This window comes from Kalmanozyma brasiliensis, assembly GCF_000497045.1.
Source record: "Kalmanozyma brasiliensis GHG001 unplaced genomic scaffold PSEUBRA_SCAF18, whole genome shotgun sequence".
NCBI lineage: Eukaryota > Fungi > Basidiomycota > Ustilaginomycetes > Ustilaginales > Kalmanozyma > Kalmanozyma brasiliensis.
The window spans coordinates 422,125-446,216 of record NW_015961957.1 but is presented as its reverse complement, the minus strand read 5'-3'; the positions used below and the strand labels follow the sequence as shown (position 1 = coordinate 446,216).

At 58.2% G+C, this 24,092-nt stretch overlaps 12 protein-coding genes across 12 annotated transcripts in view; 6 read left to right on the top strand and 6 right to left on the bottom strand.

The window, feature by feature from the left end:
* Positions 1–122: 122 nt before the first annotated feature.
* PSEUBRA_002339 (uncharacterized protein) lies at positions 123–1,832 on the top strand (the record flags this gene model as incomplete). The annotated part of the gene is made up of 1 exon (XM_016435482.1): positions 123–1,832. One exon carries the CDS (start codon positions 123–125, stop codon positions 1,830–1,832), a length of 1,710 nt encoding a protein of 569 aa, XP_016293237.1.
* Positions 1,833–2,047: 215 nt separating this feature from the next.
* On the bottom strand, positions 2,048–4,105 carry PSEUBRA_002338 (UspA; the record flags this gene model as incomplete). Its single annotated transcript, XM_016435452.1, has 1 exon — positions 2,048–4,105. One exon carries the CDS (start codon positions 4,103–4,105, stop codon positions 2,048–2,050), a length of 2,058 nt encoding a protein of 685 aa, XP_016293236.1.
* A 488-nt stretch (positions 4,106–4,593) lies between these two features.
* On the top strand, positions 4,594–5,406 carry PSEUBRA_002337 (uncharacterized protein; the record flags this gene model as incomplete). The annotated part of the gene is made up of 1 exon (XM_016435481.1): positions 4,594–5,406. The coding sequence occupies one exon, from the start codon at positions 4,594–4,596 to the stop codon at positions 5,404–5,406; it is 813 nt and encodes a 270-aa protein (XP_016293235.1).
* A 321-nt stretch (positions 5,407–5,727) lies between these two features.
* On the bottom strand, positions 5,728–6,492 carry PSEUBRA_002336 (Phosphoribosyltransferase domain protein; the record flags this gene model as incomplete). The annotated part of the gene is made up of 1 exon (XM_016435444.1): positions 5,728–6,492. One exon carries the CDS (start codon positions 6,490–6,492, stop codon positions 5,728–5,730), a length of 765 nt encoding a protein of 254 aa, XP_016293234.1.
* A 468-nt stretch (positions 6,493–6,960) lies between these two features.
* PSEUBRA_002335 (Alpha-ketoglutarate-dependent dioxygenase AlkB-like protein) lies at positions 6,961–7,812 on the top strand (the record flags this gene model as incomplete). The annotated part of the gene is made up of 1 exon (XM_059464796.1): positions 6,961–7,812. The coding sequence occupies one exon, from the start codon at positions 6,961–6,963 to the stop codon at positions 7,810–7,812; it is 852 nt and encodes a 283-aa protein (XP_059320763.1).
* A 376-nt stretch (positions 7,813–8,188) lies between these two features.
* Positions 8,189–8,888, top strand: PSEUBRA_002334 (Complex 1 LYR protein; the record flags this gene model as incomplete). Its single annotated transcript, XM_016435504.1, has 2 exons — positions 8,189–8,483; positions 8,788–8,888. 2 exons carry the CDS (start codon positions 8,189–8,191, stop codon positions 8,886–8,888), a joined length of 396 nt encoding a protein of 131 aa, XP_016293232.1.
* A 301-nt stretch (positions 8,889–9,189) lies between these two features.
* On the bottom strand, positions 9,190–11,955 carry PSEUBRA_002333 (WD40-repeat-containing domain protein; the record flags this gene model as incomplete). Its single annotated transcript, XM_016435472.2, has 1 exon — positions 9,190–11,955. One exon carries the CDS (start codon positions 11,953–11,955, stop codon positions 9,190–9,192), a length of 2,766 nt encoding a protein of 921 aa, XP_016293231.2.
* A 476-nt stretch (positions 11,956–12,431) lies between these two features.
* On the bottom strand, positions 12,432–13,859 carry PSEUBRA_002332 (Histidine phosphatase superfamily, clade-1; the record flags this gene model as incomplete). The annotated part of the gene is made up of 4 exons (XM_016435462.1): positions 12,432–12,687; positions 12,973–13,160; positions 13,262–13,735; positions 13,809–13,859. The coding sequence occupies 4 exons, from the start codon at positions 13,857–13,859 to the stop codon at positions 12,432–12,434; spliced, it is 969 nt and encodes a 322-aa protein (XP_016293230.1).
* A 413-nt stretch (positions 13,860–14,272) lies between these two features.
* On the bottom strand, positions 14,273–15,175 carry PSEUBRA_002331 (HhH-GPD domain protein; the record flags this gene model as incomplete). Its single annotated transcript, XM_059464795.1, has 1 exon — positions 14,273–15,175. One exon carries the CDS (start codon positions 15,173–15,175, stop codon positions 14,273–14,275), a length of 903 nt encoding a protein of 300 aa, XP_059321259.1.
* A 471-nt stretch (positions 15,176–15,646) lies between these two features.
* PSEUBRA_002330 (Palmitoyl protein thioesterase) lies at positions 15,647–16,864 on the bottom strand (the record flags this gene model as incomplete). Its single annotated transcript, XM_016435465.2, has 1 exon — positions 15,647–16,864. The coding sequence occupies one exon, from the start codon at positions 16,862–16,864 to the stop codon at positions 15,647–15,649; it is 1,218 nt and encodes a 405-aa protein (XP_016293229.2).
* Positions 16,865–17,276: 412 nt separating this feature from the next.
* On the top strand, positions 17,277–17,909 carry PSEUBRA_002329 (AP complex, mu/sigma subunit; the record flags this gene model as incomplete). Its single annotated transcript, XM_016435483.1, has 1 exon — positions 17,277–17,909. The coding sequence occupies one exon, from the start codon at positions 17,277–17,279 to the stop codon at positions 17,907–17,909; it is 633 nt and encodes a 210-aa protein (XP_016293228.1).
* A 756-nt stretch (positions 17,910–18,665) lies between these two features.
* PSEUBRA_002328 (NADP-dependent oxidoreductase domain protein) overlaps positions 18,666–24,092 on the top strand; it is a gene marked incomplete at both ends in the record, with an annotated part of 6,480 nt that continues 1,053 nt past the window's right edge. The window contains 2 exons of the mRNA XM_059464794.1: positions 18,666–23,482; positions 23,921–24,092. The exon at positions 23,921–24,092 is cut by the window's right edge and continues 1,053 nt beyond it. Coding sequence (XP_059321258.1) covers positions 18,666–23,482; positions 23,921–24,092 — 4,989 coding nt within the window. The remainder of the gene's footprint in view (positions 23,483–23,920) is intronic.

Genomic DNA, 24,092 nt, shown 5'->3' with positions numbered 1-24,092 from the left:
GCCATGCCCCTCTTCACTCCCGCCGCCCCTCTTCCCTCAAAGCAGCGATACGAGGACAATCAGGACAGCTCGGACCGCTTCTCTCCTTCTCGCATTCCTCACACCTGTTCCTCATCGCCACAATGGTGTCCAGCATCGACAGCGACCCTTTCGACACCCTGTCTCTGGCAGAGACAGATGCCTCCTCGGACTTTGAACTGATCGACGTCGAACATGACGATGTCCGGTCGGTCGCACTCTCCTCCATCGGATCAGATGCTGCAAGCACCACCTCAGAAGCCGAAACGCAACCACCTAGCCCGCAACTGCATGCTTCTCGATTCCACTTCCCCGATCCCGTCTCCAGTTTCGAGGGTCCGGAGCTCGACCTCGAGTCCAGCTCGCTCTACACCCTTCTGAGTCCTTCGCAGCAGTCCGATCAACCTGTCGCTTCCGAGCTCAATCAACAAGTCGACGAGCATGATGAGTCGGCAGAAGAGGATTTGCAGCAAGTTGCAGGCGCAGCGATCAACTACGACGACCTCGAGAAGATGGAGGTCCTCCTTCCTATTGCCGAGAAGCATGCGGGTCCATTGCAGCCCCGTCGCAGGATCGCAACTATCGCTCCCAAGGCGGCTTGGATAGTTGCTGTACTCGCCGCTGTCCTTCTTGGCTTCAAGTCAAGCTCTCTTCTCGGTCTTTCGCAGCGAGCGCCTTCCCAGCTGATCGGTCACGCATTCGACTTCAAACCAAAGTTTGCTTCTCCTTCGCACATGTCGCACATTGCCTCCACCGACAATCTAGTCAACAGGGCATCTGTTTCCGTCCCAGTATCTCTCGCTCTGGCTCCGAGTCCATCTCCTTCGAGTCTGACCATCGCTAACCCCGAACTCGTGAAGGAGCTCGTTCGCGGGACAGCCGACGCTCGTACAAAGGACCGAGCAGGTTATCGGCAACGACGCCGCCCTGTTGCGCTTCAAGAGACTTTCACCAAGTCAAAGAGTCTCAGCGTCGTCCACGACGTTCCAGCTCAACCGAGCAAGGCCAACAGCTTCGTACGTCCCTCGCTTCGCCCCAAGATCAGCGGCAAGCGCAGAAGGTACTCTGCTCTCGCAGGTCAATTGCCCTTCAAGATGCCGTCCGATCTACCGGTGTTCCCGCCAAAGTCCAGATCATCTTACCTCGACAACGCTACCACGACATCATGGGACTTCTGGCTAGCCGAGCTCGACAACTACTACCGACTCGCTGTGCGGCCCGTCATCTTGGCGGCCAAGGAGCAAGCTTACGAAGCAGCACGTTTTGCCCACCAATACCATCACGAGCAGCTCGTGTCCACCTTTGCTACATTGCGCAAACAGGCTATCAGCACCGCTCAGCGGTCCATCAAGTTCGCATCCCAGTACAAGGAAGAACGAATCCGTCCTGCTTACGCGTACTTCCGCGAACACACAGCACAGACTGCCCAGCGCACAGCACGCTACCACGAAGACGTGCTCATTCCCGCCCTTGCGCAGCTCCATTCGCAGGCTGCGGAAGCCGCAAGAACCACCTCGGATGAGCTGAACAGAGCGGCCAAACGCACAGCAGAGTACCACGACAAGGTGGTCGTCCCCGCCCTTGCTCAGTTTCGAGTCCAGGCGGTCGAGGCGGCCCAGACCACCTCCGAGGGCCTCAACAAGGCGGCGCAGAAGTTCTCGATCGAGGCGGCGGGGACGGTGAAGCAAGTCAAGGAAGCCACCAACATCGACCTCGAAGCGCTCGGCGTCGATGCTTACGTCGGATTCATGATCACCACGTTGCAGTCGGTGAAGCACAACTTGCGCAACGCCGAGAAAGCCATGTTGGCCTGATCCGCACGCGACCTCCCCTTCTCGATGAACCGCACTGTATCTTCCCCTTCCACACCTCTTGTTGCGTCCCGAACCCTTCTCGATTCCGCCCTGGCTCTTTGTGCGTCCCGCACCTTGCTTGTAGCTTTGCAATTTCTCAGATCTCTTTTCCCCGAACTGCCAGTCAGCCAGAACACGCGAGAGTGGTCTAACTCAATGAGATTCACAGAGTCGACTCAAGGAGTGCCTTTGACACCATCGCCTCTCGGCCTGCTTCCCGCCTCCTCCTTTGGCCCTTTGACTCCGGCTCTCCTGGTCACCTCATCCCTCGACTCGCCCTCGCTATCGCTCAGCAATGCGTCCTTGTCCATCTTCAGCGGATCACCATGATGCGCAAAGAGGTGCCTCTTCTTGTCGCCCTCGTGCAGTTTGGCCGCCTCCTCCTTGCGCTGTTGGATCTGCACGCGCGTCTCGGCCTCACGCTCGAGCGACGTGTGTGGGATGGCGGTGGGTCCAGCTTTGGACGACTTGCGTTGGAGCTTGGGGCTGCCATCGACGTTGATGGGTGATTTGGAGGTTGGGCTGGGTGTGCGGGGTGGGGAAGGCGTGACGGGCGTCTGCGCTTCCGAGACAGTGTCGGTGGTGGTGACGCTATCGACAGTGCTGATGGCGCCGGTCTCATTGTCCGGCGAAGTCTCCTCTTCCGTCGTGTTCTTCTCCTCGCCATCCTTCTCGCCATCTTCTTTCCCTTCCTCGCCAGCGTTGGAGAGCTTTTCGATCGACGCCTGGTCCAAACGCATATGTCTCGCGCGCACCGACTCCACCACATCGCCCTTGCCCCTCGGCAACGCCGGCAACTTCAATCGCTTACGAGCCACCATCACCGGCGCACTCGACTTTTGCACCAGATAATGCGATGTCGAACCGAGCAGGATTCCACGCAGCGAGCCCAACCCGCGCGAACCGACCACCACCATGGTCGGTTCGTAAAAGTCGATCAGGTCCAACAGCATGTGGCGCGGATTCTTGGCGTGGATCGCCTGGCAGGAGATCTTGACCTCCAACCGTGTGCGTTCGAGTAGGTGGGTGGCTTGCTTGGCCAGCACGGACGCCATGGCTTGACGAATGCGCTGGTGCTCCATTCGTGCCGAGACTTCTTCGTGCTTCGGATCGAGCGCGTCGAGTTTGCTGTCCGTCTCCATGACGGATACTACCAGCATCTCGTCTCCATCCCGGAGCACTGTTCCGATCGTCCATTCCACTGCATACGAGGATTCTTCGGATCCATCCGAGGCGACGACATAGCGCTTGGGTCGCTTGCTGTTCTTCGCCGCCGCATCGGCATCGCCGTGACTGATGGTGATGGTGCATCGATTACGCTCGTAGCGCGGACGCGACGTGGTGAGCGAAAGCATCTTGGAGCCGCGCCTTGTGAGAAAAGTCGACACCTGATCTTCGGCAAGCACCACGTTAGGCGCCGTAATGTGATCATCGTCGCGCTCCAGGTCTTCGTCCTCGTAGGTGTCAAAGTGGGGATGACCATCTTCGGACTTGGGCCCGTTCCAGTGCTGGTGCGAGGTGAGGCATTCTGCGTTGTAGAGCGTGTTGTCGAGCACCTCTGGATCCATCTCGTCGGGGTCCTCGTCGTCCTCCTCCTCCTCGCCTGCGCCGTTGCCGCTGGAAGAGGCATGTGGAGCATCGTCATCATCCGAATCCGAATCCGCAACCGACTCCACATCCGCTTCTACACCCGTAGCACTCGTGAGACTGGTTGACGACCCCGACGTGGGCAATTGCGACTCGGCTCCATGCAACGAGGCAGGGTGCCGCCGCCGGCCATGCGAAGAAGGCACCGACAAATCGATCTCCTCCTCATCCTCCGGGCTGAAGAACGCATTGTTCCTCGGCGTGATCCCCGACGCGCTACTCATGACCGACTCTGTATCGCTATCCTTCTCCCTCTCGCTGCGCTCCGACCCCGTATCGTCATCCGGATTGACCTTCAATCGGTTTGCCGACGAGGAACGTTTCTTCGACAGCCCGAATCGGAAAGGCGACGGACTGCGCCCGGACCGACTGAAGGCGCTGAATCGACTCGACTTCTTGCGCGATCGTCCCGACTCGCGGGTGTCGGTGGACGCGGAAGAAGCGTCTTCGACCTTGAGCTGATTTCGCGAGGTCTGGTAGGGCGCACCCACGGCGATCATGGATGCAAAGGCAGAAGAGAGCGTTTGGGTCGCCTTGTCCTTGTCTTTCTCACTCGACGAGATCGAGATGGAGGGTGTCCGCACCATGACTGCCGGGAATGGGAAGCGAGAGCCGCTTGGGATGAGATCGAGGGTCGAGGTGAGAGTCTGAGGTTGTGCTGCGCCGATTGCGGGGTGCGAGTTACAAAGCTCGAGAGCGGGCGACTCTGTGGCTGAGTCGATGAGGCCTCGTTCGGTGCGTATGAAACGTCGTGCGGAGCAAAGGATGACAGAGGAGAGGATGACGAGAGTGAGCAGAATGCAGATTGCTTGGCGGTCATCCGTGAATTGACCGACTTGGCATCCGGTCTGGGACCGGGCTCAGACGACCTTCCGCATGAAGTGAGCGGCAGGGAGCGCTGCGCTGCGCTGAAGGCTGACTGCTCCGTGCAGCCGACGCAATTTCCAGGCTTGCCGTTGAGGCCGTTCTAACATCCTGGGAAAACTCGCCTCCACGCTGGTCAGCTCGGACCCTGACCGGAAGACAAACACACGCTTCCATCTCTTCCTGATGCACCAGCACACATAACGACAAGATGGCATCGACAAGCACACCTTCGACACCCACACTCGCGTCGCGGCCGCTGCAAGGTCGGAACGTGGTCGAAATGAGCCCCAGCTCGTCCACCGGCTCACGGCCGCGAGCCGACAAACGACGAGCCAGCAAGCTGCGCGACTACTACGGCCTCTCCTCCGAGACTCCCACCACATCACAACCAAGCACGCCCATCATCGGCGAGTCGAGCAGCATCGCTCTAGGACCCAAGATCGATCTCTCCTCCCTCCTTCGCTCGGGCAGCCTCAGCACGTTGCTCGGCAAAGAGTCCGAGCTCATCGTCCAGATCCGCGAGCTGGACGGAGAACGACAGAGTTTGGTGTACAATCATCACCACGAGCTGGTCGCTGCCTCCGATACGATCCGGAACATGAAGATCAAGTCCGAGTCGCTCGATCCGTCGTTGGACTCGCTCAGATCGTCGTTCGAGAGCATGTCGAATCTGGCGAGCAATCTCGAGGTGCTACGCAGCAGTGCTAGAGCGAAGGCGGTGGAGGAGTCGGCCACGGGAGGGATCGACCGGCTGCACGACCTGGATCCGATCGTGACGCTACCAGCGAGGCTGTCAGATCTAATCGAGTGTCGATTGGACGCGGCTGAGACGGGGGAGCAGAGTGCGGAGGCGAGGAAAATGGGACTAGCGCAGGCGGAGCATTTGTGGGGGACAATGGAGCCGGTTTTGGCGGCGTGGACGGATGCAGGTGTGTCAGGGGTGAGAGAGATTGCAGCCGAGTGCAGGAGTCTGCTCAAGGATGGGAGGAAGGCTGTGGGAACGAGCTCTGCGAGTCGATAGGTTGACGCAAGTGCCGCCGTTTCGGTCGGGATTATACCCAAGCTTGGCATGTTCCGTCGGTCTGCAGGCTTCTTGCAATCGGAGGCATGCCGAATCAAAGCGACAGCATTCGATCGAAACGCTCTTTGTGTGTCAGCGAGATCGTGATCGGCAGATAGACTGGGCAAGTCCCGTGCCCTATGAGCAGCTCTTTTCATGCATGAGACACGCACACAGGTCGGATCCTCCGACAACATCACAATGTACAAAAGGTTCCATGACAGAGCTGGATGATATACAAACGGCAGCAAAAAGCTTCTCCTGCCGAGAATGAGGCCTGCCTTAGACAGCCTGGTTGACACCCAACTTCTTGGCCAGGGCAGCGAGGCGGTTGTGCTCGATGATGTCCTCCTCCTCCCACGGGTAGCAGATCCACACGTCGCCAATGTCCTGCGTCGAGTAGTATCGCACACCCTCGCTGAGTCCTTCGACAATCTTATCCTGACCCTTTGGCAGATCCTTGGGGAGGATGGGCAGGGTACCGCGCTTTCCGCCCTCCTTCTCCTTGTTGTGCACCACAAAGATGGCGAAGCGGGTGGGGGCGAGGTTCTGACGCTCTTCCGCCGAAAGGTTGGCAATGGCGTTCTTGACATCTTTCAGAAGTTCCGAGTAGGCGTACTGCAATGTGGTCCTCGAATCATCCACCTCGTCTACGATGAGCACGTTCTTGCCGAGCAGACCTCCGGCGTCCTTGCCCTCCTCGATCTTGCCTGGCCCCTTGTGGCCCGAAACAGTCTTGGCGTCGAGCCACTGCGTGCGCACCACCTCGTTACCGATCTGGCCCTCGGACGTGCCGGACACTTCCTCGTACAGACTCAAGCCGATGGCCTGGATGGGGATGTTGCGCATCTTGCTCGCGTCCAGCGCCGAAGGCTTCTTGAGGAACGTTCGCAGCACGCGCGCGGGGTAGAAGCCTCCACCGCCAATGGCCACCATCAGATCCGGGTCGAATTCTGTCTTGATGCGACGCGCAGCCTCGCCGATCTGCACGTGAATCTCCTCGTACGTGGGACGGTAGTGGTCGTCTGGAAGCTGCTCGGCCGACATGTTGTGTAAATAGATGTCCTGATAGGAGCTGTTGTGAGGGGGTGGAGTTGTTTGGGTGGGGAGAGTAACGTTGAACGTTAAGTGATATCGAGTGGGGAGCAGGTTTTTCTTCTCGTCAAGACGGATAGCCGGAACCACAGCGAAAAAAGGCTAAAAAATTTGGAAGGCTGCAAGAGCCCACATGTGCCCGCGGCTGCGCAGCTCACCGCGTCATTCCAAAAACTCAAATTCGCGCTTCTTCGGAAGACGCCGTTGCTCGCACGGATCTGCTCGCTCCTGACTTTTGGTTTCCACCAACGCCTTGTCACCATCAGCAGCTTCGGTCCTGCCCGCTCTCTGTCAACATGTCGACACCTCTATCTCTGTGATGCGCGCTTGCTCCTGTCATAGGTATTCTGTAGCCCTCTCGATCTCAAAGTATTCTTGAAGCAATGCCAGACCCTTGCCTACAGAGCGGGGACCTTCAGGATGCATTCCGATCCCGACGACGATGACGACTCCCTCTTTGGCGCCGACAGCACCAATGATGTGGCAGCGTATACGAATGAGGATCCTCGCGATGACGTTCCGATAGCATCGCGAACGGCTCCAGGCATACCCGGCTTGTTCTTCTTCCCGGACCTGCTGTCGAGAGAACTCCACGATCGAGTGCTACAGCAGGTCTCTGCATGCGGCTACTTTGCCGTCACAGATGAGGCCGGGAATTCCTCCAAGGCCGACTGTAATAGGACCGAGTCATACGCTCGCTCATCGCGCAACCAAGCGATGCTCTTTGCGCGGTCACTGGCATCGTCGTCAGATACCATGCCGGGTGCGCCACCATCGGCAGGCGATTCGAGCTGCTCTGGTCTTCCCGCGTGGGCCCTTGACCTCATACACGATTTGCAACACCTCCTAATTGCCCAGCCCGAGCATTATCTCCCTCAATCAGTCAAGCACCTCCTCTTCCCCTCCGACCAGCTCCGCTCGCGTCAACTCATCCTCAACCTCTACGCGGGTGCAGAGGGCCTCTCGCCGCACGTCGACTTGGTCAACCGCTTTGCCGATGGCATCATCCTCTGCTCTTTCGGTCCACAGGGTACGGGCACCGTGATGGACTTTACGCACGAGCGACAGGCGTCGGAGCATCTCTTCCTGCCATCGGGGAGCGTGGTCGTGTTGTCCGGCCAGGCGAGGTACGATTGGAAGCATGGGATCAGCGCCAGGGATATGGATCGTGTGCGCGCTTTTGATGGTAGCGTGGACGAGCTGAAGCGGTCAATTCGGCTAAGTGTCACCATCAGGTCTATGTTGCCAGGCGCTGACATTGTCGGCGAATGACCTTTCTCGCATAGCAATACACCTTCGTCCGCCTCTACGAGTCTCGCTATGGCGCCACAACACGCTCACGTTCTGCCTGCCATGTCCGCGTCTCTGACAACGCAGCGGTCTGATAAGTGACTGTCGATCGGAGTGCCTCGAAGGGCGTGAGTATACGAAGGTCCTGCCGTGGTTGAAACTGAAAATCGGGCTTGATCTTGATTTCCGAATCAGCGATCCGGCGCACGTGATGAAAATCGGAATCTCACTTCTGGCGGGTCGTGCGGCCGTTCTGGTCGATATCGTTGAAATCCAACCCCTCCATCTCAGTACCCTCCCCGCCTTACTGTCCACCATCGTCATCACCACGCCTCTTCACCTTTTCGACGGTCCCACAATGTTCGCGGCACCCATCCTGCGCAGCGCTGCTGCCTCTTCGTCATCCACCGGCCCTGCGGCGGCAGCATCCTTCTCGCAAGCGCACAAGTCGTACGTCAAATCGCTCTACCGCCGCACGCTCAAGAACGAGCTGGACTGGTGCATCCGTCGCGACATCTGGCGTGACCGCGCTATCGAAATCCGCGTCGAGTTCGAGAGGAACCGTCACATCCGCAACCCTAGGGAGTTGGCCAATCTGTTCGAGAAGGCCGAGAGGGATTTGAAGAGGGTGCAGCACCCCGATCCTCACCGACGTAAGTATGCGAAGGCTTCAAGGAGGTTGGTGGCACCGATGGACAGGACGAGATGGCGAGATGGCGTAGGCGCTCATTGGCGACTGCAGAGATGCGTCCTACTTTCGGGTTGCAACTTGCTCGTCGAAAGCCAAATGTACACGCTGCCCGTGTCCGCGCGGCACTCCTGGCAGCCCCATTGCCGGCATCGACCCGCCCATCACACCCACTCACCGAACCCAGAAGCAAAGGTTCGAAACTTCGGAAACTTCGAACACCTCATACTGACTCATCCTTCCTCCCCTTCCTGCTTTTGACGGAACAGCCGCCATGTTCGAAGACGGCACAAAGTGGGAACGCAACCTTCCTCCTCCCATGTTCAGCGAGGCCGAGAAGAAGGCCGCTCTCGATGCGCAACACCACTAAGAATGCCGAAAGAATCTTTCAAAGTCCATGTGAACTCGCTTACTCTCGCAGCACGATTGAAATACATACATACATCCGCACAAACGATCGGTTTGAGTATGCTAGACGACGCGCACGCCGCTTTTGACTTCCGCATCGCTTTTGCATTTGGGCCCCTCTGCTTGTGCGTTTCAACGAGGCATCTTTCTTTCATTTGGCAGCCAGCGCTTCTTGTGTGCTTGAATTGCGGGATGTGGTACAACCCTGCTTGTGCGTTCTCCAGACCCCTTCTCATCCCCTTCTCGCGGTTTGAAGATCCCACTCAAGGCGGGACCAGCGCCACACACCTAACACCTCTCGTTCCGGCGACATACATCACATCCTCCTCTCCCTCCGCTGCCCAAACGACATCCACCAACGCCTCCTCCTCGAGATCCACATCCACCAACGCATCCCGAGCATTGCGCATATCCCACACCCTCACGTGCCCATCCTCGGCAGCGTGAGCGAACATCGCCCTCCTATGCGGATGCCACGCCCCTCTACCCAGTGGCAGGCTTCCCTGAGCCTCGTTGAGCCAACCAAAGCGCAACACCGGTCGACTCACCGGCCCGTTTCCACCAGTAACATCGAACAGTCGAAACTGATCGTAGTCCCTCCGAGCCAGAACGCCGAGCATGAGCTTCGGATCGGGTGTCCGTTCCAAATGCACAATGTGATCGCTTGTATTCCAGCTGAACCCCAGGGTTAAAGCCGAGAGATCGAAGCCGATCACACTACCAAGGCTGGCCGAAGCGAGCGTGGTGCGAGAAGGGAGGTGTTCCAGCGCTACCACCGGTTTGCTCCCATGCAACGTGTGAAGTCGGCTCGTCGTGGTAGTGGGACGAGACCAGTTCCAGTGGTGAACCACACCATCGATGCCACCAGTGGCAAAATCGACCGAGCCAGAGTTGAACGGGTCAGTCCGGGGAAAGGAGGTGATGCTGGATGCGCCCCAGGCATGCGGGCGCTCGTCCAGGTGGTGTGTGCGTGCGGAGCGAGAAGCGTCGAGCGTGACAAGCGATACCTGCACCGGGTAGTCCGAGTGATTACCCAGTCCCAACGGCTGATCCGTTGACGAGGCGATAGCGCACACTTTGGAGGTGAGACGGACAACGTCCTCCACCCGATCGATCGGAGACGAACCTTTGACGGACTTTTTGTCGACAGGTCGCTCGGCGAGGTGCAGGAACCGGCTCGGAAGGTCGTCCGGCTTCACATCGCGATCGCACTCCTCGGCGTAGGTCACGATCCGACCGTGTTCACTGACCGCAAGAGCCGAGTCGAACATTGCAGCGCGACTGCGAGTGGGAGCTGCATCCCGACCGGCCAATGCTGCACTGGCGAGGGGAACAAAGTACTTGATGGACAGGCCGTGTGCTCCCGCGAAAGCTTTCTTGAGCTTCGGCTCGAAGGGCGTTGAGGGCCATTTTGGTCGGGTGTCGGTGGAAGCGGTGGCAGGCTCGGCAGATCGACGCTGTAGCAGGTCTTGCAGGGGAACGTCTTCGTCCGGGTCCGAGTCGACGCAGGTTTCGGGTTGGCGTGGTTTGGAACTGAGGTTGGAGAGTCGACCAGAGGCTTGGAGCGCAGCGGCGAGAGGACGATCGTCGTCGTCGTCATCGTCGTCGTCGCTGATGTTGTCGGTCTCGATGGCCTTGCTGCTGGCAGCCTGCGTTGGTGGGTCAAGCTGCTGGGTACTGGAAGCCTTATAGTCAACTTGTTCTGCCTTGACGCCACGTTTGGAAGGTCTCAAAGCTCTGGCAGGTACCTCGAATGCTTTCCTCATCGCAGGAGCCAGCTCCCTGGGACTGGCCGGCGGCGTGATGACCGATTCGACGTCCGAGGAGTCCACCGTTGGCTGTGCATAGTGTTTGGCTCGCTGTATTTCGCCTGCGGGTGATATCTCGCTTGCCTTCGGCTTTTCTTGTGTCGCGTGAGCGATTGGTGGCGTAGACTTCTCCACTGCCGAGAGGATCCCGCGCAGCTGCGCCAATGTCGGCATCGCACTCTTCGGCTCGCTAGGTGCCTGGCTTTGAAGATGAGCCTCCACTATTGACACGTTTGATGCTGCTGTTGGCGTGGGTAAGGATGGCTGCGGTGCGGCCATGGACGGAGGTGGTAGTACCGTAGGCGGGCTCGACGGCAAGGGCGGGGGAGAAGGCGTGCGTCTTCCCCTCGAATCCCATGTCCGTTCCATCGCAGAGTCCGACGAAGAAGAAGAAGATTGCTCCCATCGCAATCTGATCTTTGCCGCCTCGGATAGCTCCATGTCTGGCATCTCGATCTCTTCCTTCTTTGCAGCAGGCGATTTCGCTTCTGTCGACTGCGCAAGCCACTTCTTCTTCTTCTCGTTCGCCTTCTTCGCTGCCTGCGACTGGCGTTGCCTCTTGGCCAGGACGTTTCTTTCGTGCTCTTCCCGCCTCAGCCTCTTGAGCTCTTTCTTCTGCAATTCTTCTGCTGTAGGTGGTGGATGTCGAGGTTTCGGTTGTGCTTGCGGGCCCGATGGCGGTTGTGTTGGTCTTTGCGGTGCTTTTGGCGCAGGAGCGGAGGGCGGCTTCACAGGTAGAGGTGCTCTCTGCGAACCGGTGGTGCGTGCCTGCTTCGGTCGTGGCTGACTCGGTTTCCGTGGCGGGCATATGGGCTGAGCCGTTTTGGCCTTGCCGATAGTTGGAGGCGCCTCGATCTCCCACGGCTTGGTTCGCATCTGATGTTCATTTGGCTGTGCATCTTCCGAGCGAAGCGCCGCTGAAGGAGGAGCAGCTTTGATTCGATGTGGCGGTCGTATTGGTCGCGGTGCATATGCCGGAGGTGCATTCGACGGTCTGCTAGGGCCTGAGTACGGTGTCGACTCGTTGAGGCGGGTGGTGCGACCGATCTGAGCAGGGCGAGATGGACCAGGAGGGGCAGCAGACGGACCTGCTGTCGAACCATGGAGCCCCGCAGGAGCTGCGACACTGCGGCTCGGTCCTAGAGCATTTCGCGAACCACTACTGCTGGCGCCATATGAGCCCTTGGGAGCGGCCGGATCGAATGAGTTGAGCCAGCTCATCGTTGGTGTGCCTCCGCTTTCCGCAGTCTGATGGTGGGAAGCCGCTCTGAGACGGCCGGCTTAGTGAAACGGACTTGCCGCTAAGGATCCTCGCATGATGCCGCCGCCGCCGTCAAGAATTGTAGTTGATGCTTTCAGTCGCTTTGCAAGCAGGTAAGAGGTGCCGACTAAGGTGGCGCAGTCACCGAGACTGCGGTTGGTGCGGGAGAAGATGGTGAAGACGGTGGAAGAAGTCATGGTTCAGGGTCCGCTCGCTCCACACACAACCTAAAAAATTCCAACAGCACACAAAGCCCTCGAAGATGCTCGTCCGTAATCCGAAATCTCTTCATCAAGATCACCAACATCACCGTAGAATCATCACAAAAATGGAATGGGACGACTTGCAAGAGGACTGGATTGCTGACAAGACAGATGCTTGAGATGACGAGACAGACGCTGGGATGGAAGAGTATGCAAAAAGACCGGAGCGGAACCTAGATGAAGCCGCCGCGCGACTCGAGCTCCCTCTTTCGCGCTTCGGCCGCTTGCAAACGCTTCTCGAGCTCCTGCAACTCGTTTGTCTGCTCGAGGAGCACCGATTGACGGTGACGCACGCGATCTTCTCTACTCTTCAGCTCAGAGCGTACGTCAGAAGCCGGTGCTGCCTGAACGGCGAAGCTCTGAGGCACTGGGACCGCTGATGTGACGAAGCTATGGAGCGAGCCCGAGTTCGAAATCGGGATCGTGGGTCTGTCACCATCGACAGCAAGGATCGCGTTGATTGGATACAGAAGGGCAGAAAGGGTCAGCATGAGGCTCTCGACTTTCGCTTCAAATCATGTCTCGAAAGACAGCCTGGGCTCGCTTCGATTCGCTTCGGCTGCAGAGTGTATTGTATGGCATTTGCTCATGGAAGGCTCGGAGTATGACTCCGTGAGCATCTATGTTGGAGACAGATTAGCAGGCAGATGACCGGCCGCAGGCAAATTGAAAGGAGTCCGCGATTCCCTTGCAGGCGGATCGGAAGATGCTCACAGCGCAGAGTTGGCGTCCTTGCCGGCTCCAGCAGAGGGGACGCCCTTCTCAGCGGCAATGTCGCCGGAAGTAGGTTCAGCGACGGCGCCACCAGTAGCGACGTCCTGAACGTGGACCAATGGACATTCCTCGGTGTCGACCGAGTTGGCGTCGAACTGGAAGAGTCGGCATTCGGCGTTCTTCCAGGGCTGTTTGCAGGGATGGTATAAGAGTAGAAGCAGGAGAGAGGGTGCGTCAGTCAATCACAACAGCTGATAGCGTTGCCGCAGACAGTCATGGCGATACGTACGTAGGGCTGCTGAGTAATTCTGCGCAGAATGTCGCCGTGGGCCATGACGACAATGTCCTGTTCGGGTCGGCTGCGGAGGTACTGTCGGACCCACTGGGCACGGCTGTTAAGCGAAGCCTCGTCGGCTGCGTAGAAGCCCTGCTTGCTAGTCCAGTCGGGGGTGAGCGGCGAGAAGTCAAAGCCTTGAAGCTCGGGGTCACGTTCAAGGACCTCCTTGGCGGAACCGGTGTCGCATGGGAAGTCGTTGCACTCCTGCAGCTGAGGCAGCAACACTACCTTGCCGAGACCACCGAGTCGCTCGACAGCGGGAGCGTAGCCGATCTTGGTGCTTTGCAAGGTGCGCTTGAGCGCAGAGGAGAGGATGACTTGCGCTCGTGACTGGAGATCTTGGGTGAGCGAAGGCAATCGTCCTGACTGCTGCTTACCGAGCGGCGTCAATGGCGCATCTGGGATCGAGTAGTCGTCGGCGACGTTCTGTGGCATTCATGACGCAAAGAGACGTCAGTGTCGATCTCGTGTGCATTGGCAACGTCCAGCAACAACTTACGTGCTCGGCCTGGGAGTGCCTTGTGAGATAGATGCGAGACTGAGGAGCCATGATGACGAGAGATGGAGCGATCTAGCTGCTACAGCTGAACAGGATCTCTAGAGGATGGCAGAGCGTGTATCAACGATGTCTATGCGTTGATTGTGGTGGTTGAGAGGGAAGAGGGTCGCTCTGCAGCGAATCTGTTGGAATGAAATCTGCAAGAGCAACACTGCGCAGTCTGGAAGCAAACGTGCATCTGACTCAATCGACAACGGCGAATTCTTGTGCGCAAGTCATGCAGGCTCGTGCTCCTGGCGCCTATTTCACCGCTCACGGACCATGGCCATAAATTCGCCGAGGATATATGACTCGCTGACGCTCAGCTTGCTACAAAGGATCTTCGTATCATCTCAACGATGCTGAATGACTCGAGGTGACTACATGAAATGAATGCCAAGGACAAGAATGTCACAGTGAAGGGCTCACTGAGAATCGGACGAGGCCGGGACGACGCCGCGCAGTGGATCCCATTGCTGCCCTTCCTGAGCCCATCGCCAGATGAGGTAGGCTCGCAGCTCCTTGTCGAGAGGCATAACAGACTTCCACTCTGGCTCGATAGCGGGTCGTGGTTCAGCAGGAGGCAGAACAAGCGCCTCTTTCTTCTTGGGCAGCGCAACGACCGACACTGTGTCAAAGGGGCTGACTGGTTTCTGACCGTCCAAGCCAACGCTGGCTCCTCCGCCAGCGACAAAGATCCTCCAGCTGTCGATAGCATATCGTCCGACACCTGGATAGATGCCAATCGGTGTGTCTGGTGCGGTCCTGTCTCGACTCTTGAACAAGTTCTTTTCATCGTACGGAATCTCTACCATGGTCTGTGCCATATTGATGAGTCGCCGTGCGCGGATGTTGTGCAGCCCGATGGGTTGAAGCAGGTCCGTCAGCTCCACCAAGTCTGCTTTCGCCAAGCGATGCTCATCCGGCCAGCGTCTGAGCAGCTCCCAGAACACGGGCATAGCTGCTCTCCCCTTCGTCTGATTGAGCAAGCAGGTTGCTACGAGCAAGCGAAAGACATTGGGCGTTACGATCTCCTGGATCAGGCCGTAGAAGTTGGCCTCCCGCGCCAAACCGTGCACTCGTTCCACCTCGGGCTTCGATTCGGCGTCATCCTCGCTCTTGACCTTCGTCGCTTTCGGAGCCGCTTTGCTCTTCAATTTTGTGGGGCGACTCTTGCTTCCTGCAGTCTCAGCGTTGGCTCCTTGTGGCTTCGTCGAGGCTCTTGAGACACTAGACGCTCCTTTTTTCTTGCATTGGAAGTATGGCGATGTTTTTTGACGGATCCGGGTGCTCCGCCTCACCGGCTGTGGCGCTTGTCGTCTAATCATGTCCTGATGCATCCAGGCAGCTCGGGCCTCGTTCTCTGTAATGCAGTCAGGTTGCGGGTATCCTTCGCTGAGTCCTCATCTCGCTGTGAAGAAAAGGTCACCTCGTCAGACGAGTGGGATCAAGTCCAGATGTGGGCTGCACCTAGCAAGGACATGGACCATGCCAAGACGGGGCTGGTCGGCCGGGCTGCTAGTGCAAGTCGAAATGGTGGAGAAGATCGCTCGAGTCGGTGGCGGGGAACTTAGTCAGGGTCCAGTATCAGCGCGGCAAAAAGAACTCGGCTCGGAAATTGCGACACAAAAAAGAGCCTCGTCTCGTGAGAAAGACAGGCTTAGCAAAGCGTAGCTGGCGGCGATTTGGACGATCCTGACATGCATGGTCCTGATGGGGCTATTGTACAGCGTTTGTGATGAGGAGAGCTAGATGTGCTCCGGGGTATACTGACGCTGTCGTAACACGCCTCCGAGCTTCTAAGGCAGTCGGATGGGACCAGGTCCAGTCTGAACCTCGTCCTTGTCACTGCGCCTGCGAGACAGAAGGTCGATGCCGCGAACGAGAATTGCAAAGGACAAGCGCACCGCGAGGAACAGTCCAAGGAACATGAAACTCTGCGTCAAGATGAGTCCAGCAGTCTCCTCGGGTCGCAGACCGGTCGTGTTGTAGAGCGTCCAGCGCCAGGTGTGGTCGATCCAGTTGGCCACCGAGTTGTCTAGCTTTGTTGATGGGGTACCAACGTATTTGCCAAACACCTTGAGCTGACAAGCGGGATCAATCTGCATGTGAATGCCGTGACAGAGCTCCATTATGAGCGACCCGCGCTTGTCCAGCTTCTTGAGACCGATGCGGTCCTCGAGGTAGATTGAGCTCTGACGCAGTGGCGTAGGTTCGTTCTTGTCTCCGTGCTTGTCGGTCTCGGTCTCGTTGCGGATCGGGTAAGAAGCGAACCACGACGATTGCTTGGGCTCGACGGTAACGTCCTTGTCAAACATCAGCATCACAAAGTTCTCGAGCGAGGCGAGGTTCTTGGCATAGGTGGGGTTGGTCTCCTCGCCCTCGTTGTTGATGTCCTTGATGAAGTCGTTCTTCTCCAAGTAGGATGCAAAGGCTTTGGGATCCTTGGGGTTGCGGTAGTACTGCGCCGAGACCAGGTGCGACTGAGCATAGTCGGTGTAGATGCCACCACGCAGGGCCGCCTCGGCAACTCGGCAGAGCAAGTCGGTGGGACCGCAAGCCGGAAGATCAGCGATGCCCATGTGCTGACTGCCAAAGGTGACGAGGTTGCGCACTTTAGGTGTGTTGCATCGCTGCACGTATGCGCGAAGGAATTGACCCCCTTGGGAGAAGCCAATGGCATCAAAGCCGTCCTTGAGCTCGTCGACGCTAGCAAGCTGTTCGCACACGTTTTGAACCTGATCGTTGACGTGACCGAAGAAGCCCTGCTTGCGATCCTCCGAGTCGCTGCTTTCATCCTGAGAGACTGAGTGGACATAGAGACCTGGAAAAGCCTCCTTGAGCTGCGACATGAACTCTTCAATGCCCTCGGAATGGGCGCTGTCGCCGAGACCATGCCAGATGACGAGTGGATGCGGCTTGGGAATCAGCGAGAAGGGAACAGCTTGCGCTGGGCAGGACAGAAGCGTGACCGAAGCGGCCAGAAGGCCAAGAACACCAGCAAGAGTGGCCCGCATTGTGCAAAATCTGGCGGGGATGGAGGCGGCCAAGGTGTTGCTTTGAGGTGGTGTAGGGTGAAGAAGGTGGGCAGAGAGGTGGGAGCTCGCTGGTCAAAGGGTCCTGCTGTGCTGCCGAAGGCGCTCCGAATCTGTCATTGCTGAAAACTCAGCCATGAGCGCGGCACAGCGACACCGAAGCAGCTCGCCGATCCTGCATGCAGGGTCTTGAGAGACAAAGCTATCATCACTCGCACGAGACAAATTCTGAGCAGCGGGCACGCGTGAGCTGGAAATGCGCTCAAGCCAAGAAGGCGCCCGTCAACCGAATTCATCCAGCAAGCAAGCTTTCTCGAGACCAACACCATTCCGTCTCACCAACCCCCTTCAGAGCGTCTACTCGCCTCACAAACTGCGGCGACGCTGATACACGATGACATTCAACAACCTGACACTATACACCACCTCGGCGGTATTGATCCTGGACACCGATGGAAACCGAGTCATCGCCAAATACTACCAGCCTCCGCATGCTGCCAGCTTCCTCTCGACAGCCACTCCCGCACAGCAGAACGCAATTACTTCCACAACACCGCAGCTCGCAGCCAAGAACCCATTGGCGACATTGAAGGAGCAGCGCGCCTTCGAGAAGGCCATCTTTGATAAGACAAAACGAGCGACGGGCGACATTGTGCTCTACGACTCGCATCTGATCCTTTTCAAGGCTTCGCTCGATGTCATCTTCTACGTCGTCGGACCCGCAGCGGAGAACGAACTGATGTTGTCGGGAGTGCTGAGCGCTTTCTACGATGCGACGAGCATGCTGGTGCGTCATCAGGTGGAGAAGCGTGCCATCTTGGAAAACTTGGATCTGGTCACGCTCGCATTGGACGAGACGGTGGACGACGGCATCATTCTCGAGACGGACAGCACTACCATCGCATCACGTGTGTCTCGACCCCGACCGGACGTCAACGAGATCCAGATCAACGAGCAAACAATCATGAGCGCATACTCGAGCCTCAAGGAGCGAGTCGCACAGCGCATCTTGCAGGGAGGTCTCTGAAGCACTTCTTTTACTTGGCAAGGACGCCACCATTACCAGTCAGCTTCTCAGACTTGTTCCGTTGCGGCGTCTGCGACCGTCTGTCAGCACCTCGGTATCCTCATTTGTACATTAGTCGCGCAATCTCACCTTTTGCGAACAGCAGCTTTTCTCGTCCAGGACACCGAACCCGGTTCGATTGAGACTAGACGCGACCAATAGGATCTCTTACATATACGGGCTGTTCTAGAGAGGAGCACGAGGTTCTCTTCATACAGCATCGTGTCGCACAAAGTAGCGTTGGCTGCATCCATGCTGCCACCGATTGGCATGCTTCATCAGCCGCTCTTTGTCACGCTCCCACGCGGACCGTCAAAGGAAAGATTGGGCGAGCTGCAGTTGCATTTATTTTTGGTCGGGCCTTCTTAGCCGATCCGACTGGCGGTTGTCACCTTTTGGGCTCAGCCAGAGCAGTCGCCGCATAGTGCACTCACTGTCAATCTGAGACCATCGCTGCCCATTCTCAACCATCTCGCTCCTTCCTGATCAGCATCATCCGCGACCGACAAAAGCGCCAGACTCATCGCGCATCGCATCGCTTCACCACGCCTTTCCTTGTCGAGATCAGCCAAAGGTGTTTCGCGCTTTCGCCCTTATTTGCTGGGACCATGCACTGCCATATCGCGCCCACAGCTCACATGGCCTCATCATCACCAATGAGCTCCTCTTGAACGGATGCACCAAGCCAGGTTCTAAGCGCACAGCAGCATCGCCACCATGAGCCAGTCTAGCGCTCGCAGAGCTTATCAGCATGGCAGCCAGAATGGCGGTGCCGGCTCCACCATCAATCAGAAGGCCGCTCTTGCCTCGGCCTACCAAGAGCTGGGCAAGGAGCTCGCTTCTTCGAAACTCAAGATGGTCGGCAACTATACCCTACAGCGTCCCATCGGAGAAGGTACCTTTGGCAAAGTCCGTCTCGGACTCCATCGTCTCACCAACACACGCGTCGCTATCAAACAGATACCCAAGGCTCAGTCTGCCAGCCTCACCCGCGAGATCCACCACCATCGACGACTCCACCATCCAAACGTCATGCAGCTCTACGAAGTCATCGCAACAGAACAGTACATATGGATGGTCAGCGAACTTTGTGCCGGCGGCGAGCTCTACGACTACCTCGTCGAAAACGAAGTGCTTGCAGAGCCTGAAGCTCGCAGAATCTTTGGCCAGCTTTGTCTTGCCGTCGCCTACGTTCATAGCAAAGGTATTGTCCATCGAGATCTCAAGCTCGAGAACATTCTCCTCGATGAGCGTTGCAATGTCAAGCTCGGTGACTTTGGCTTCACCCGCGAATTCGAGGCCAAGCGTCTCATGGACACCTTCTGTGGCACCACCGGTTATGCAGCTCCCGAGATGCTGTCCGGCCAGAAGTACACAGGCGCAGAGGTCGACGTCTGGTCGCTTGGTGTCATCCTTTACGCTCTTCTGTGCGGAGCCTTGCCTTTCGATGATGACGACGAATCCGTCATGAAGGACAAGATTCTCAGAGGCGACTTTGAGATCCCAGAAAGCCTCTCCGAAGAAGCGCACAACCTCGTTACGTCGATACTCCAGCAGGATCCCACCAAGCGCCCAAGCATCCACTCCATCCTGACACACCCTTGGTTCATGAAGACCATGGTCCACACTCCCATGTCCACCGTCGAGGAAGACGAGAAAGCTGCAGACTACTTTGACAGCAAGCATGCCTCACAGGCGACAGCATCGGCGCCGCAAGATGGTCTTCCTGCAGAGTCACACATAGACCAGGCCGATGCCGTGGCTCCGGCTGTCGCTCCGCAGATCGACAACGAGCCCTTGGATGCAGCACACAAGCATCACGCAGTCATAACAGCGATATCGGAACGAAGCTACCATTCTGGTCGCAGCGATAGCGAATCGAGTGACCGTCGCTCGTCTACCACCGACTTCACCGACCCCACCACTGCAGACAGCCTCAGCCGCACAGATGAGATCGCAGCCGCCGGAGACGGGATGGATTCAACCATCGCAGGACCGCAGGATCCTGCTCCTGCTGACGCGGATGCAGCACCACAAACGAGCAAGCACGCCATGGGCTTGCATCGCAACGAGTCTCAGACCACCATTCGGCGCTTGGGCTCCAACGGCAGCGATGCTTCCATTGGCGGTGTTCACAGACACTCGATCAAGTCCACATCCACGTCATTACCCACCCATCACGAGCTGCCCACGAGCTCGGACGCTGACGCCGAAGACGCACAAGCGCCCTTGTATCAGTCTGTTCCTTTGGCCAAGCGAGGATCGCAAGGCTCTTCTCGTGGTCACCATCGCACTCCGTCCAGGACAAAACGTCGATCACTCTCGTCCAGCGCACTGTCCGATCACCATCCTCCCCTCTTGGGACGCAAGCCGGTCGACTACATCTCGCAGCTTGCCAATCTTCAACCCGCCACTTTCTCCACTGTCGTGGAACAAACCTTGCTCACTCAGCTCGACGCGCTCGGCATGGATGTAGGACAGATGGTGCATAGCGTCGTCACGGACGCTTGTGATGCAAGCGGTGCAACGTGGTGGATGCTGTTGCGAAAGGCCAAGGACCGTCAGAAGGAGCAACCTGCCGTGGTACCACCAGCGTTCGAAGCTGCTCCTGCGACCGTTGACCTGGCATCACCTCTTGCATCCACCGCTCCGAGTCAAACGGCTTCCCATTTCCGGCAGCCTTCGCTCCCTGCCAAAGATCCAGCAAGATTGTCTGAGGACACGTCGCAACCGCGAGCGTATCCAAGATCATCATTGCCGCCTTCCAAATCCGAAAACTCGGCCCTGGCAGAAGTGACAAATCGGCGTCTGCAGACGGTTGTGTCGCATGAGGTGCTCGATGTGTCGCCGCTTCCTGCCCTTCATGCATCCGCTTCGGAAGCCATGCCAGGAGTCACTTCGGTAGCGCATCGCGATCCTTCGTTGCCGCCGTCCTCTTCTATGCCTATCGAGCCGACAGCTGCAGCGACACGTCCCTTGATCAACGACCGAAGCGTTACAAGCGCCCCGGACTCTGCAGCCCACAGACCGACTTCACAACATCGCCATACGACTGCCGCCGCTGTCGCCAGCCCTTCCAAGCTGCACCAGATGGCAACCACATTGGTCGGAGGCAGCCCAACGTCAGAAGGATCGAAAGCGAGACGCAATTCACACACGGGTCGCCCCCGCAGCAATTCGCTTTCGATGAAGCAGTTTGCGCAAACCATGCTCGGTGCCAAAGACAAAGGACGCACGTCACCGCCTCCCTTGCCGCTTCACGACCAGGTCGTCATTGCCGGCGAAGCGCTGCCTCTAGAAGGTGGCAGAGGCTCTGCTCTCTTTGGCCGCCGCAATACTGTCTCCAATGTCAAAGACTCGATGTTGGGCATCCTCTCGAGTCCTTCGACGCCAAAGAGGACCCCGGCCGAGATTCTAGACAAGCCGCGCAAAAGCTTTGGCAAACAAGGCGCCGAGACGGATCTGGACCGCGTCAAGGGCATGGAGCGCCGTGCAGATTCAGCTTCACCGTCGCCGTCCCTCCCCGAATCGATCAAGCAATCGAATGCAGGCTCTGCACGCGAAAAGGGCGACGGCACGTTGCTTTCAGCATCCCAGGACTCCTTCAGCACCCTGTCGGGGACGCCGCAAGGAAGCGAAAAGCAAGCCTCGCGTGGCAAGGCCGGTTCATCCTTCATTGCAACGGTGCGGACCTGGCTCGGCGGCAACGAAAAGCCAACAAGAAAAGCAAAGGCAGGCAAAAAGGGCACCCCAGCGTACCGCAATATTGGGGTCGAGGATGGTGCCAGCGCAACCAGGTCACCTGCGAGCACGCTCGGCGCTTCCGGAAGTGTTTCTACGTTTGCTGCTGGAACGCCTTCCCGAAGCGCAAGTGTTCGTCGCCGATCGAATCTCTACCAGCAGACCGGTGTTCCCCGTCGCAATGGACCCCGCAGCCCGAACCTTGGTACCGTCAGTCGCCGATCTTCGAATGGCAGCTCGTATCAGGCGCACTTTGATCCACCCCCTAACAGCTTCCAGCAGAGCATGAATCGACCGGCCAACATACGAAGGCTGAGTGCAGGCAGCATCACGCCCACTGGCACGCTGTATGGTGACTATGTCACCGACATGGGAGCGCCGGCCGGTGCCTCGCGTCCCAGTCGGCCAGGCAGCTCCCACTCGCTCGCGCATTCCAACGCCGCGCCGCGGTCGGGGCTGCACGGCAAGGCAGGCTCGACGGGAAGCACGAGTTCGGCCTATCGCCCTGGCCAGGCAGGCAGTGTCTACTCTACGGGAAGCGGACGTCGTCATCCTAGACCGAGCCACGATGGCAGCGCCATGGTACGTAGGCATCGCACTTATGCGTCGTCGTCAGGCAGTCCCAGTCGCCACAACTCATTCCGTCACGACTCGCGGCCTTCGTCGATCCGATCGCGCGGCTCGTCTCCCGGACGTGTGGTAACGGGTGTGAGCGAGTTGGGCGCGGACGCTGACCAGGATGGCGAAGCAGGTGCATTGGGCGCAAGGCGGTCTCACCGCAGTACTCCTCGTCATTCGCTCGAGATCGGCGGACGACCTGACACGCGTAACCCTGCCGAGGCGATCCACTCGGGTCACCAACATGTGGTCGCACAGAGCATCTTTGTCGCTCACAAGACACGTTCGCCGTACGGTCCGCCTTCTGCCAATCCGCACCTGCACGGGAGTCACATTCGCGGCTCGCCTCAGCTCTCGAGCCGAGGCGGTGCATTTGGCAATCCGGACGGTCCTCCCGCTGTGGTGCCTGGCAGTTTGTCAGGGCTTCCAGCGACAGGCACTGGAACATGGAGACACTCTTGGGGTCGGCCCCCGCCGTGCTGGGCTGGACCTGTGGACCCGCCGCCTCCGATCCAGGCCCCTGCTGGCAGAGCATCTGCTGACGGCGATGGCACGGATGGCAAGCCCAAGCTGCGAGACGTCTTTGCGAATAGGGACGACGATGACTGGACGGACGAAGAGGAGGAACAGACCTACTCGGGCGGCCTTGGTCAGCTGGGCTCGCACTCGTCCATGTCGAGCACGGTGACTCGAAGCAGTGTCGCCTCCTCCTCGCCGTACGCCACGCGCAACTTTGCAGCGCTGAGCAACAGCACGGGATACTCGAGTCTACACTCGAGCAGCTTTGACTCGTCCGGATCCGGATCTGCACACGCCTTGCGTGGCGCAGCGCCGTTCTCGTCGCGCTATGCGGGGGTGAGGAACATCTTCCAACCTCCCCCGACGGCGTTCGTTGCGCGATCAAACCAAGTGTCATTGAGCTTGGGCAACGAATTTGCTCCCAAGACGCTCTCCACCACGCTGCACTCGCCGCCGAAGACTGGAGCTCCGATGGGCAGCCTGGGCGAGGTCGGCGAGGGCAGTACGACAGCGACGGCCGGATTGGGCATTGCCAAGGCCGAATCAGTCGCGCCACAAGCACAGCAGCAACAGCAAGCAGGACAGCAACAGGCAGGAAGCAGGATTGCGGGGTTCCACAAGCCCGTACAGATCATCGAGGAGGAAGAGGAGGATGAGTGAGGATGGAGATGTTTACAATATATACCCCTTCATTACGAGATAAGTTCAGGCTGCGAGCGTGTGCAACGATGGTGAGCGACATCAGCTGGTAACAGTCAAGACCTTCAGCCGCTTATCAGTGAGGTCGAGCCTTCGACGAGCGGGCTTCACTCAGTCCGATGTCAAGCTTCAACGGTGGACCGGCGCGGCAGAGTCGATTTGTGCCGCGGTGAGGATAACGCAACAGAGCACCCTGAGCACGTCAATTTCCGGGAGACCTGCAGCTGAGGTGAGTCTAAAAAATGTCGGAAGGCGGGGTTGCTGCGCACGGAGCTAGCAGCTGACCTTGCTAGAAGCAACCATCTTGCTCTTCAACAACGACCGCAATCACAGCGACACTCTCGAGCCGCATCCGCCTGGGTACGATCCACACACGACCATTTCGACCACGACAGCTGCCAGTGCGATAGGGAGGACGCTCTTCGGCGCGAGACGACCTTGCGCAGTGTTCAAGGGCGTTGCTATCAAGTCGGTGAGCACGCATCGTCGAAGCTTCCATCTCGATTGCGATCAGGTTCGACCCCAGCAGCCACCACGCAATCCTCTACGAAGATTCATCAGCATGTC